Consider the following 13146-nt stretch of genomic DNA (forward strand, 5'->3'; position numbering starts at 1 on the left):
TGCTTATTTGAACTTATTGGTAATACAAAATAAATTGGAATAAATTTATCGCTAAACAGTATATCAATAGTAAATAATTTGATAATATAAATGTAAAACAATTGTTGATTAAAAATTAAATCAAATGAACAAAACTTGCAAATAAGCAAAAGATTGGCCATTAGGTGACTCCCTATTCATTGATCATCATTTAAATCCAGTTTAACCTTTGAAAAATCAAAGTCTTCTCCAGTGCCACGTCTGAAGATATCGAGTACATCAGTACAAGTAGTCTCAAAATGAGAGGTTGAGTCAAATGATTCACTAATAAAGATCTGACTTTCTTTGCCATCTTCTATAGGTTTATAGAGATCGCTAACCGATACAAACCTGAAATAAATATATGTTAATAATAACAAATCAAAAAAATCATTGAACATAAGGTAATCATACTTTTGCTTAATTGGTCCCAACAAATCTAGTCCCGGCTTTATTTCTGCTTCAGGATTATTAGTCTCAACAGTAGTGCTGACCATTGCGACAAACCAACCTTTGGATGCCACTTGATGGGTGAATGACACGAGTGATACATAAATATCTGTTTTAAGTCAAAATATTATTATTTTTATTATTGTATATTACGGTAAAGTATAATATATTTTTAATTTGTTTTATACCAAATTTACGTCCCACTTGTTTTTGGGGGATAATTATCTGACACGACAAGGAATCTTTGGTATTGGGAATCGGATGATTGAGTAGACATATACAGCGAATCACTTGTCCAACTTTTCTGATGCGATCGGAAACATATGACGGATCACAATACACTTGTTTACATTTAGCCGTTTCATTACCAGAGCGTACACCGACTGCCCTTCCATTTTCCATTATTATTTCATCAACGGGTTTGTCCAACATATAAGTGCCACCATATATAGCACTAAGACGTGCAAATCCTTGAGGAAGTTCTCCCAATCCATACAATGGGTACAAATAAGGACTTTTTCCATAACGAGCCAATGATTCGCTATACAACTTAACACGATTTATCAAATCTAAACACGACTCGTGTAAATAACTTATAATATAATTAAGTACACCATTAGTATGTTTAGGTCAATGACATGTCTTCATTACAAACTTACTCATCGTTACGATAGAGCGCCAGTGCGTGACCAGTAAAGTCAGCGGTGTCTCTGTCGAGACCAAACTTTTCGTATAATTGCTGACCATTTGTTGTTTTCGGGTCCATATCTTTCCATGTCTTTGGATCGTCTTTATTGAAATCTTGAACAAACAACAGAAAACTTCGAAAACGTCTCTTTTCAAACATTCCCATCAAACCTAATAAAACAATATCAAAGAAAATTGTCAATAAATTGGTACAAATGGTAAAATGGATCACATTATTAATTACTGGAAGCGAGTGCTTCTTTTTCATCTGCAGGTACTTTGAAAATCTTGCCGCCCTTATAGACATAACTTCCCTCACAAGACTTAAACTCAAGATAACGAGTGACTCCCGTATGAATCAACAGCTTAACCAATGAGCCTATAATAAGATAATTATTTAATTAAACCATTGATACAAATGTCTGATGACAACAAACCATTAGCCATAAGAAACTTAGGAATGAGATCAACATTCCAGTCACGGGAACGGCCGTACTCTTCAATGGAAGTGCTCGACGGGTCGAAACCAAATTTAGTGAACAGGTCTTCAAGTGGTGTAATCGATGCACTGTCTGCTCCGTAATACTTGTTGCGGTCGATGTGCAATACTTTCTTACCACTCACTGATAGCATACCACTTAAGATGCACTCCTATTGTCCACAATTAACAAATTAAGACATTGTCGATGTGTCAGTCAGTCAGTCAGTCAATGGGTGTCAACTGTCACTTACCTTCAGACCGGTTCCCAATACAATCGCATCGTACTCTTCATCCATTGTTTATACAATTAAATTAAATTCAAATCAAATAACAATAATATGATAAATATGTCAACAAATCAGTGATAATTAGAAAAACAATTCAATTGATTGACGACCGGCTCTACACTGAATCAGTCATACATTACGGTAATACAACACTCACTCAATACATGTATAATACAGTAATATATGTATTAATATTCAATATAATAGAACTCAATATATAGTACTCAACAGTGGCTCCACTACTGCACTGTTGTAACCATTGTATTGAAACTCTACTCTACAGTACATTAGAGCCCAAAACGGTTTAACTTTCGGTTTTATTTGTTTGTAAATTTACAGTACTTGTCATTAAACATATAATAACCAAACCATAAACACAATTCTAATTTAATATAAAATTAAGTCAAATATAATCAATATTTAGATTTAGATAACATTTATAGCAAAAAGATCTGGTTATACATTGTCTACAATTTAAACAAATATAAATCATTACATCTAATCGTTTAATGTAAGTAAATGTCAAGTAAACCAAACATCAATTTTGTAACAATCATTATATTTAGTAAAAACTATTAATATATTAAATATTTGTTTAAAACTTTATTATTAATAGTATTAATATTAATATTAATATTTAAGTTATGCTTTGAATTTAGTGACGATATTTATGTTTGATTACACTCTAACACTACATGTATTAATACTTTATAAAGTATTTGACTTTTTTGGTGATCTCTATACAGAAAAATATAGAAAATTATTATTAATTTTATTAATAAATTTAAATCAAAGTTTAATTTAATAAATTTAACAACAATTTAATTTCATTATCATTAATATCAATCATTAATATAATATAATTTTTAATCATTTATTGTTATTTGATATTAGAACTTGATCATTTTTGTTTTATAAATAATATTAAATGTTCTATTAATAAATAAAATAATATTATTAATACTGTATTAGAAATAAAATCAAAATAAATATGTGATAACTTTTTTTGAATATTAAATATGGAATCAATGGAAACCTAACAACAATTTAGAATAATTAAGTTAATAATCAATGCTATCATAAAATACACTAAAATAATATTTTTTTAAATATTAACGTATAATTTAAATATTTTTTAGTTATTTTTATATAATCTCTCACAAATTGATTTGATTAATAAAAATTTTTAAACAAAGCTATAGTTCTAAAAACAGTTATAAATAAGCAGTTATTGACAATTATATTATAAATTTAATACATCCTAAAAATTTATGTCTCCTATGTCTAACATTTACTGTATCTAACAGTATATACAGTACTAACTGTGCCAACAGTGCCACAGCCCTAACATTTACAACGATATTTGAATTCAGATCTACAGTACAGCACAATGTACTCTACTGTACATCCATTTGATAAAAATTAACATTTTATAAATAATTAAATTTAAACAATTAATAAATTACTTGATCTTTAATTTAATTTATAAGCAATTACTTGAAATAAGTTAGAAATATAGGAAATAATCAAAATTTTTATTAATATACAGTACAATCTATAGGTATATAATAATACATCAAATTTTATATACAGGATATTTAAATTTAGAAATATTGAAAAAAGTTAATTTTGATTGGATTTAATGCATTGATTTAACGATTGATATTAAATAAATTAAAATATTTATTTAAAAAAGTTAATCAAATAATATATGAAAAAATATGATGAATAAGAGCTCAGTTTATGACAGACTTTGAATTATTAGTCGCTATAACACAGTCTGTAAGCGAGCGATGCGTTCAACGATTTCAACACTTTGACTGCACTTCACAGTTATAATTAGACAATGAAATTATAGTTCAAAATTTTGAACTTATGTCTAAATATGTAGTTTAATTAAAAAAAATGTCAAAATGATACCAATAAATTATAAATACACTTATAATTATTTTTGTTGTTGAATAAACTTAATTACACATTCTTTGTTTCTTTTATATATGAATTACACATTTGCAAAAATAACATGAATTTGAAATTTCAAATATTATTAAGACATCAAATATTAAGTGGCCATTGAATATGGTTTAATTAATATAGATTTAAATAATATAATTTAATATAAAATATTTTTTAAAAAAATTAATATGTTAATTAGTTAGCATAACATGCTATATAAATAACTTTAAGCTATTTAATCATAATTAAAATTTCAAATAGCAAGTAATAGATTGTACAACACAATTATAATACCCAGGTTAATACAAGGTGAATAAATTATATAGTGATTGATAATTAAAATATAAAAAAAAGTAAATTTTGATAGAAATATGTATATATTTGATATTTATGTCTAGTTATTAATGTTGCACTCAATTGACACACTCTATGATACATACAATACAACACACTTTCACACAACACAACCAACACTACCGTCATTGCCATCAATGCTATAATTACTCTAATTATTGATTTAATTGATATTTAATTGACTATTAATTAAAGCCTTGATTAGTGCCAACAATACTTTGCTATCAATTTGTCTTCAGATAATATCGACACCGATTGTCGGCTCAAGTGATCACTTGACGACATCAATCACATCGATTGCGAGCACAACAGGTATGTCCACAAACACAACATAAACTCATTTAAAGATATTTTCATCTAATAATGTATACATTGATTGTGTCATTTCAGGGCTAATATCAAGAAATGCGTGAATACAAGATAGTTGTGTTGGGATCAGGAGGTGTGGGCAAGAGTGCACTGGTATGTGATATATTTGAAATATATTGTTACTAATGTTATGTTATGTTTGTTGGTTTGTTGTTATAGACGGTGCAATTTGTACAAGGTTAGTTAATGATAATAACCATGATAACATTGTATATGTTTATTAATTGACCATCATCATATATTTAGGTATATTTGTTGAGAAATATGATCCGACTATTGAAGACAGTTATCGCAAACAAGTGGAAGTGGATGGACAGCAATGTATGCTCGAGATATTGGACACAGCGGGCACTGTTAGTTGTGTTGACTTATTAGTGTATATTGAATGTGATATTAAATGTATTGTTTGTACGGTAGGAACAATTCACAGCAATGCGTGATCTCTATATGAAGAATGGACAGGGATTTGTATTGGTTTACTCGATCACAGCTCAGTCCACTTTTAATGACTTACAGGATCTAAGGGAACAGATATTGCGAGTAAAAGACACCGACGATGTGCCTATGATTTTGGTCGGCAATAAGTGTGATCTCGACGATGAAAGAGTGGTCGGCAAAGATCAGGGCGCAAATCTGGCCCGAAGTTTCAATAACTGTGCTTTTCTCGAGTCCTCTGCCAAAGCTAAGATCAATGTCAATGAGGTATGTCATGTCAGGTGATCTCATATTTGATGAATTTATTAATATAATTAATTTATTTGAAAGATCTTTTACGATTTGGTCCGACAAATCAATAGAAAGAATCCGGAGAAAAAACAACGACCGCCACGAAAGCCAAGATGTGTTGTGTTGTAATGTAAACATAGAGACAATTATTGATAAATATATTTAAAGCTTTTAGACTTACAAAGACTCCAATTTGAGTGAATAATTGATTTTAATGAAAGTTTAAAGCAATTAATTGCCTGTTAAGACATTTCCCTTTTGAGCCAATACTAAGATGTAAATTAATTCTATACTATTCTACAACATATACAGTATATTTAAAAACTTCATATAAATGAACTCATTTTATTACAATTTATATCTTTTATCACTAGTTATATATATATATATATATATACAGTATATAATAATTTATATATACTTTTCATTCAATCATTTTAGAGACTTATAAATAAGTGACACAAATGGCACATATTTTTATTTTCTAAACAACAAAAACAAAATATCCAAACAATGTATGAGTTTATCAAAAGGTTTTCAATTTCTAAGTCATATGTAATGATTTGAAACTTTTATTTTTTTGTAATTAGGTTTTTGCTCAAAGTTTAATTGATTCATTTTATTTACTTTTAAACTATGATTTTATTTATATTTATAAGTTTATAATTTTTACATTGAATATCCCAAAAGTGTTATATTTATGTAATTTCAAGAAAGAGTGGGAAAAAGTGCACAAAATATGTTTTAAATAAATTAATTGAATTGAAATTGTTTAATAAGTCTATAAAACAAAATGTTTGTTTTATAAGTTTGCCAATTATTTTATAGATATTAAATAATTTGTTGATTTAGTGTTAAATGACTTTATTGTTGACCTAAACATTTAAATTTCTTACAATTAAATTTGATTTAAAGATCTTTATTTAAATATTCAGAAGATTTATAATTATTAATAAAACACATTTCGCACATTTGGTGCTATATTTTTCTTTGTATTGAATTATGTTTGCAATTAAATTATTTAACTTAATATCAAACTTCCTTTAAATTAAATGAAACAAAATTTAATGTCACAACAAATAATTGTTTAACAAACAAAACATTAATTATTGTAATTTTTATTTAAATTAAAGTGCCCGCAATTTATTTCATGTCTTAATTTATTTTAAATTAACATTATTTCATGGAATTGACAACTAATTGCTGGTTTGTATGAAAAACTTTGTAATAAGAAATTTACAAAAATAATTAAAATTTTACCACTTGATGAGTATTTTTCCGGAAAAATTGGAGGGATTTTTTAGGGAACTTCCCTCCCTATGAATGTTGATCGAACTCTAACTATACTATAGATCCTTAAAATATGTGTTTCAGAATTAATAGATAACTTTCCGAAGCATAAAATAGGGAATACTTTTGATTAATTCAGGTATTATTTCACATATAAATACATAATTTAAAAATAAACACATTTCCACATAAAATCACATTTTTTAAATAAAACAACTTTTATGTACAAATAAATAATATAAATAGTTGTAAAAACTGAACAAAAGTGTATAAAGTTATTAAATAGTAAAATATATGCAATAATTTGACAGATTTTGTAAAAACAAAAGACGACGACTTGATTTGATATTAAACACAAACAATATGTCATTGAATTAGTAATTAATTAAATGTTTAAACAGATATGGTTTCAAAAATATATATGAATTATTTAATGACAAAACATATAAACAATTTTATGTTTAATTTGAGATTTTATTTTAATTGATAATTTAAACAAAAATTGTCTTTAAATCAATTGTATTATTACTAGAGTTCAGACAACTTTCCAAGAAAGGGAAGTTCTCTAATAAAATCCCTCCAATTTTCCCGGAAAATAGGGAAAATATTTTATTCCTCTCCCTAACTCTTAGAATGGAAAATATATTTTATATTTTTATAATAAATAATACCAAAACTCAAGTCTTTAAATTATATTACGTATAAATTAATGATACATTTTTAAGCAAATATTTATAAAATACTTATAATCTGAGAAAGTGGCCAAAAATTGAATAATTGATACCCTGTTTTGTGCCATAAAAATTATTTTTTCCTACTTTTTTGTCGAAAATACTTTTAAATCACTAAAAATGTGTCGATTAGGCTATCGTTTCACTGATACTTATAGACCGCTAATACTACTGATCAGTGTTGGTCACCACATATGCACTGGTTTTTAGATAACAGTGCTGTAAACAATACGGGATGTCGGCAGGGGTTGAGTGGACATGTGTTGTAGTGTCAAGTTTTTAGTACTTCATTAACAAATGGATGTAATTTTTTTAAAGTGCTATAAATTGTTTAATTTTCTAATGTTTCAAAAAAAAAATATATTCAATAGTATATATTACATACAGTATATCAATTGTTTAAATTTGTGAAAACAACTGCACAATAATAAATTTATATATATATTTATAAATATAATTTAGATGCCATAGAATGTATATATTTATTATTTTAGTTAGTTTAGAAATTGTCTCAAATTGATACAATCTTTTTAAAAATTCTTTATTTTAATTATTACAATATTTTTTTCAAATATTGTGATACATATATTATCATATAAAAGTTTATTATTATTTTACTAATAGTCGATATTTTAATCTTCAATCAAAATCGTTATTATATAAATTATATCATCAATTTTTCAGTAAATATATGTTAAATTAAATGATGGTATATTTTAGTATAAAAAGTCATCATGATAACTTTAATTCATACAAATATTATACAGATATATTATACACTATTTAACCTATTTGTTGGGGAATTAGTTGACAATAATTGGAAATTCCTTCCCAAATAATTATTATACTATAAATTGAATTGCGTTTAGAAAATATACTATTAATATAATATGACATAATATGATATACTGTATAGAGATGGCACATAATATTGAGTAAAACATGTAATACTATATAACTTAAAGTATATTATATAAGGTATAGTTGTGTAATGTTTGCAAATACTGTACATTTATACAGTACTGTAGAGTAGTTTATATTGAATATAGTGTTACATCAATACTGAAATGTATTACAAGTACTGTACATAACTGTATGTTATTGAAGATCTATGTTAGCAGTGGTTCAGTGATGTTGTTGTCAATGCTATTGAGTTTACATTAATATAATATTAATGTTATGTTTATTGGTATGTCATTCATATCATATGATTTAATATGATTTTCATTATAAATATGTCTTAATTACTATTATAGTATAGTTTAATATATTTTAATTATAATTATGATTACAATTGCCAAACAAATCAAATATATAGCAATAATAGTATAATATTTATATGATATATGATATATACATATTGTATCAATTGGTTGGACACGTTTTGGTCATAACAGTCATACCATATATTGTCTAATGTGTTGAAGAGATGCCTCTGTTTGGTAAAAAAGATGTCAATCGTCGACAAAGTCGTGAACTAAGCAATGATATCATCAATACATGTAATATTGAAGATGTCTATACATTTAAGGACTTATTGGGCACGTATGTAGTCATTGATGACTTAATTGTTAATCTGATCCACTCATTAATTGTCATTTGTGTGACTAGTGGTGCCTTCTCTCAAGTATATCTCGCTGAACATAAAGTCAACAATAAATTAGTTGCCATCAAATGCATCGACAAAAGAGCTCTTAAGGGTAAAGAGGATTCATTGGAAAATGAGATTAAAGTTCTTAGAAAGTGTGTATCAACTGATTGTTGACAAATGATATTTAATTAAAGTATTAATAATTTTCATATTTGATTATATATTATAACAGACTTAAGCACACAAATATAGTTCAACTAATTGAGACATTTGAAGATAAAAATAAGGTTTATTTGGCGATGGAATTGTATGTATAGTTATAATTAGTTTTAATGGTAACTAAATTGGTATCATTGATGACATGATTATCACCAATAGAGTAATGGGTGGCGAACTCTTCGACAGAATTGTTGAGAAGGGAAGCTATACTGAGAAAGACGCCTCACATCTAATCAAACAGATCTTAGAGGCCGTCGATTATATGCATTCTTGTGGTGTCGTCCACAGAGATCTTAAAGTATTAATTATTTACTAATATTACTCTTATTATAACAATTACACTAATTTTTATTGATTTGTTTGGACAAACAGCCAGAGAATCTCTTGTATTACAGTACAGATGAAGACTCAAAAATTATGATCAGTGACTTTGGTTTGTCTAAAATGGAAGAATCAGGAGTGATGGCCACTGCTTGCGGTATTTTTGCCTTTTATTATATATATACAGTATATATAAGGTTATATATACGGTATTTATTAAATATTAATTATCATATGTTTTAATTATAGGAACACCTGGTATGTGCTTACTATTTGATTATATTTATGGTAATAACTAATATTATTATTGTTGTAATAAAATTATTATTCCTCTCACGACTATTAGGATATGTAGCACCAGAGGTGAGTCTCATTTTTTGTTTCAATTTACTTTTTATAATTTTTGTTTGTGATAATTATTCACTATTATGCAGTATAAATATAATATCAAACATAATATTGTTTTCGTCAATGTTTTAGTATAGTTTAGTATGGTATAATATATTTTATTAAATATTTAAAAGTTGAAACATTATACCGTATGTACCACTTATTTTCCTACCGAATAATTTTTAAAAAATTATCACATTTCGGCAACAAATATCACATTTATTTGCCAACTAAAAAATGTGAGGTCGTGGGGTTATGAAACAATTGGAAATTGGAGCCCGGTCTATTGTAATGTAAAGAGCGCTAAATAGCTATGAATTAATTAAATGATAATACGGTAATAATATTAATTATTAATATTATAATTAATTTCCTACCAATCTTTAAATTTAAAGTTACCCGAAATTTATAGGTTATTATTAGGCATTGTATAGACATCTCAATAGATGACTTATTTTAAGGGTAAGAATGATTAGTGACCTAAAAGCTTGATTAGTAGTCATTATTAGATAACTCAATAAACAATGACTTACTGTGTTATGTGAATGAAGTTTACATTATTTCTAGTTTGACACTCTTTCCCTAAATGCATACATACTGTACATAATTTTTAAAACTATATATTTATAAAAGTTAATTTAGTAATTTTCAAAATAGCATCATATATTTCATAGAAAATTTAACTTTACCATATTATAAATTTGTTATAGTATACAATATAAATTATATAAAATCTCGTTAAATTAATTTTTAATTTTAATAGTAAATTTCAAATTTTTGTTTGCTTTTTAAATATATGCAGTATAATGATATATATATATATATATCTGTGATGATCAATTTTGCTATCATGATAGATTTTTGAATTAAACTTTATTACGTATTTTATACTAATGTTAATAATATATCATACTCATTTACAAATAAACTATTACAGTAATATCAAAATTATTTTTTGTCAAATTATATTTAAAACTATCTCAATATAAGCAAAACCAAAACAATAATTGCCGTCACACAATGATACCCTATAACACAGTAGTTTATGTATATTCGCGCAATATTATTAGGTATAATGCTTAGGGGCGGAGTTTATACAAAACATTATGTATTTTTGTATGTATATATTAAAACATTATGTATTTTTGTATGTATATATTAAGTGTAATCTATGTGATATATTTGTGGTGCGTCTGCTATTGTTTTGGTTTTATTTGTACTGAGACATTTTTTTATTAATTAAAAATTTTCTACCCTAATAAATTTTGTTATGTTATATTTGTTTTATTTATTTATTTTTAATATTTTTTGTATAATTAACGTTGCAGGGACCAATTAATAATAAACCTTTGAGAGCATTAGAGATATATATACATACGGTATATATCTATGTATTACTTTTATTTGTATTGATATGAAGTGTCGTTACGGGGCGTTATTATTCATTGTATGAATTATTGTAAAAAATCAAAATCTAAATCATTATTTTAAATTTTAAACTTTTATATAATTATATTTTAATAGTTTGTAATGTTATCAGTTGTTATAAAAATTATTTAAATTTTGTTTTAAAATATTTTTGGCAACTATCTAATTATTTTATACATTAATAACAAATGTTAATTAAAAAAATTGTGAAATATTATATTTACATTATATTTATTGATAAAATTTATATAAACAAATTCATATTCTTATCATAGTTTTAAATGAAATATAACTCACTAGCAAAACATTATATGTTAGTATAATATATTTTTAGTGATATGTAATTAACTTAAGCACTATTAGCTTTATAATAATGTAAAATAAGCTATTTGTATATTTATAATTATTACCAGCAATTTTTAATCTCTAATATAATATACATAAGTTGAATATTAAACTATATCATACTATTGTTTGTTTTATATTTAATATTTGATAAAACATTGATTGAAAAAATATATTTGTATGACAATATTTTTTATTCAATATGAAATATAGTATAATATTTTAATTTTTATGATAAATACAATATTATGACTAAAATTTAATAGAAATAATATTAATAAAATAATGTGTTTTATATACCAAATAGGTATTAGCACAGAGACCATATGGCAAGTCAGTGGACGTATGGAGTATAGGAGTGATAGCCTATATATTATTATGTGGTTACCCCCCATTTTATGACGAAAATGATGCCAATCTTTTTGCTCAGATATTAAAAGGAGAGTTTGAATTTGACAGTCCGTATTGGGACGATATTTCAGATTCAGCTAAAGATTTCATTAGACATTTAATTTGCGGTTAGTTTTTACTAATATTATTTAAACAATTTTTTAATTAACTAATTAATTAAATAGTTGATGTTAGCAAACGATTTACATGTAAACTTGCAGTAGCACATCCATGGTATTCACTAATTTATTTAAATATGTTTATAAATTATGTAATATATAATAATTTTATATAATAGGATATCAGGAAATACAGCAAAAGATATGAATATACACGGATCAGTCAGTGAACAACTTAAGAAAAATTTTGCTAAAACTAAATGGAGAGTAAGTTATTAATTAAAATTAAGTTTAATTTGATGATATAATGGCTTGTATTGCGATCGATAGCAAGCATACAATGCGACTGCTGTTATACGACAGATGCGGAAGTTAGCGATGGGTAGTTCTGCCACTTCTTTAGATCAAACAAGTGATGCACACAATACTGATCCGTCAAATACTCAAAGCGATCTCTACTCTAAATTAAATGACTTAGAAAGTGATACAACGGTTAGTCCTATTAGGACTGTTAACACTTCAGATTAGATATTGTTATTATGATATAAATATCATTTATCATTAACTATTAAATTACATTATTTGAAAAGTTGTATAAATACTCATTTGGTTAACTGATGCAAAACTGATAAAGATTGAGTCAAATAGTTCATGACATTTGTTAATTTAATAATAGATTACTTATCAGTTGTTATGTTATATATATAAACCTTATACATCTAATTGATTTTTATTTAAACATCAATTAGAAACTTAAAGCACAAACGAGAAAATAATTGCCAATTATTGGTCATATTATTAATTATTATTTAAATAATAATTGTTGAATCAGATGTTATCAATTACCGGTAATTATAAAATGCTATCACTGTATAAATTATATGAATATTATACAATATTTGCAGAATTTATTTTAAAAAATATAATGACGGGTTTTAAGTTTATTGTAATAGTCATGAATTGTTTTATTTTAATTTTATAAAAATTTATACTA

The 13146-nt window shown here is 25.4% G+C and overlaps 3 protein-coding genes across 5 annotated transcripts; 2 read left to right on the forward strand and 1 right to left on the reverse strand.

Annotated features, from left to right (window-relative positions):
- Positions 1 to 28: 28 nt before the first annotated feature.
- On the reverse strand, positions 29 to 2126 carry LOC128965905 (rab GDP dissociation inhibitor alpha-like). The gene is made up of 7 exons (XM_054312682.1): positions 1888 to 2126; positions 1593 to 1806; positions 1400 to 1534; positions 1128 to 1326; positions 657 to 1060; positions 433 to 577; positions 29 to 369 (listed from the first exon to the last, which is right to left on the reverse strand). Exons 1-7 carry the CDS (start codon positions 1930 to 1932, stop codon positions 177 to 179), a joined length of 1335 nt encoding a protein of 444 aa, XP_054168657.1. The 5' UTR covers positions 1933 to 2126; the 3' UTR covers positions 29 to 176.
- Positions 2127 to 4311: 2185 nt separating this feature from the next.
- On the forward strand, positions 4312 to 6175 carry LOC128965777 (ras-related protein Rap1). 2 transcript variants are annotated; one of them, XR_008484690.1, is made up of 8 exons: positions 4312 to 4545; positions 4624 to 4695; positions 4762 to 4780; positions 4849 to 4955; positions 5020 to 5304; positions 5368 to 5458; positions 5770 to 5843; positions 5919 to 6171. XR_008484690.1 is itself a non-coding variant. In XM_054312545.1 (7 exons), exons 2-6 carry the CDS (start codon positions 4639 to 4641, stop codon positions 5455 to 5457), a joined length of 558 nt encoding a protein of 185 aa, XP_054168520.1. In that variant the 5' UTR covers positions 4312 to 4545; positions 4624 to 4638; the 3' UTR covers position 5458; positions 5770 to 6175. The 2 variants fall into 2 exon arrangements, 1 of the variants encoding a protein (XP_054168520.1); XM_054312545.1 differs by having other exon boundaries at positions 5770 to 6175.
- Positions 6176 to 8354: 2179 nt separating this feature from the next.
- Positions 8355 to 13058, forward strand: LOC128965967 (calcium/calmodulin-dependent protein kinase type 1-like). 2 transcript variants are annotated; one of them, XM_054312761.1, is made up of 12 exons: positions 8355 to 8538; positions 8668 to 8894; positions 8961 to 9092; positions 9173 to 9247; positions 9319 to 9457; positions 9532 to 9637; positions 9730 to 9738; positions 9827 to 9843; positions 11951 to 12161; positions 12219 to 12267; positions 12332 to 12419; positions 12483 to 13058. In XM_054312761.1, the coding sequence occupies exons 2-12, from the start codon at positions 8779 to 8781 to the stop codon at positions 12678 to 12680; spliced, it is 1140 nt and encodes a 379-aa protein (XP_054168736.1). In that variant the 5' UTR covers positions 8355 to 8538; positions 8668 to 8778; the 3' UTR covers positions 12681 to 13058. The 2 variants fall into 2 exon arrangements, with proteins under 2 accessions (XP_054168736.1, XP_054168735.1); XM_054312760.1 differs by having other exon boundaries at positions 8747 to 8894; positions 12483 to 13057.
- Positions 13059 to 13146: the final 88 nt, after the last annotated feature.

This window comes from Oppia nitens, unplaced genomic scaffold (assembly GCF_028296485.1).
Source record: "Oppia nitens isolate AA-2021 unplaced genomic scaffold, nextdenovo-longstitch-racon4-pilon3 scaffold18_pilon_pilon_pilon, whole genome shotgun sequence".
Lineage (NCBI taxonomy): Eukaryota > Metazoa > Arthropoda > Arachnida > Sarcoptiformes > Oppiidae > Oppia > Oppia nitens.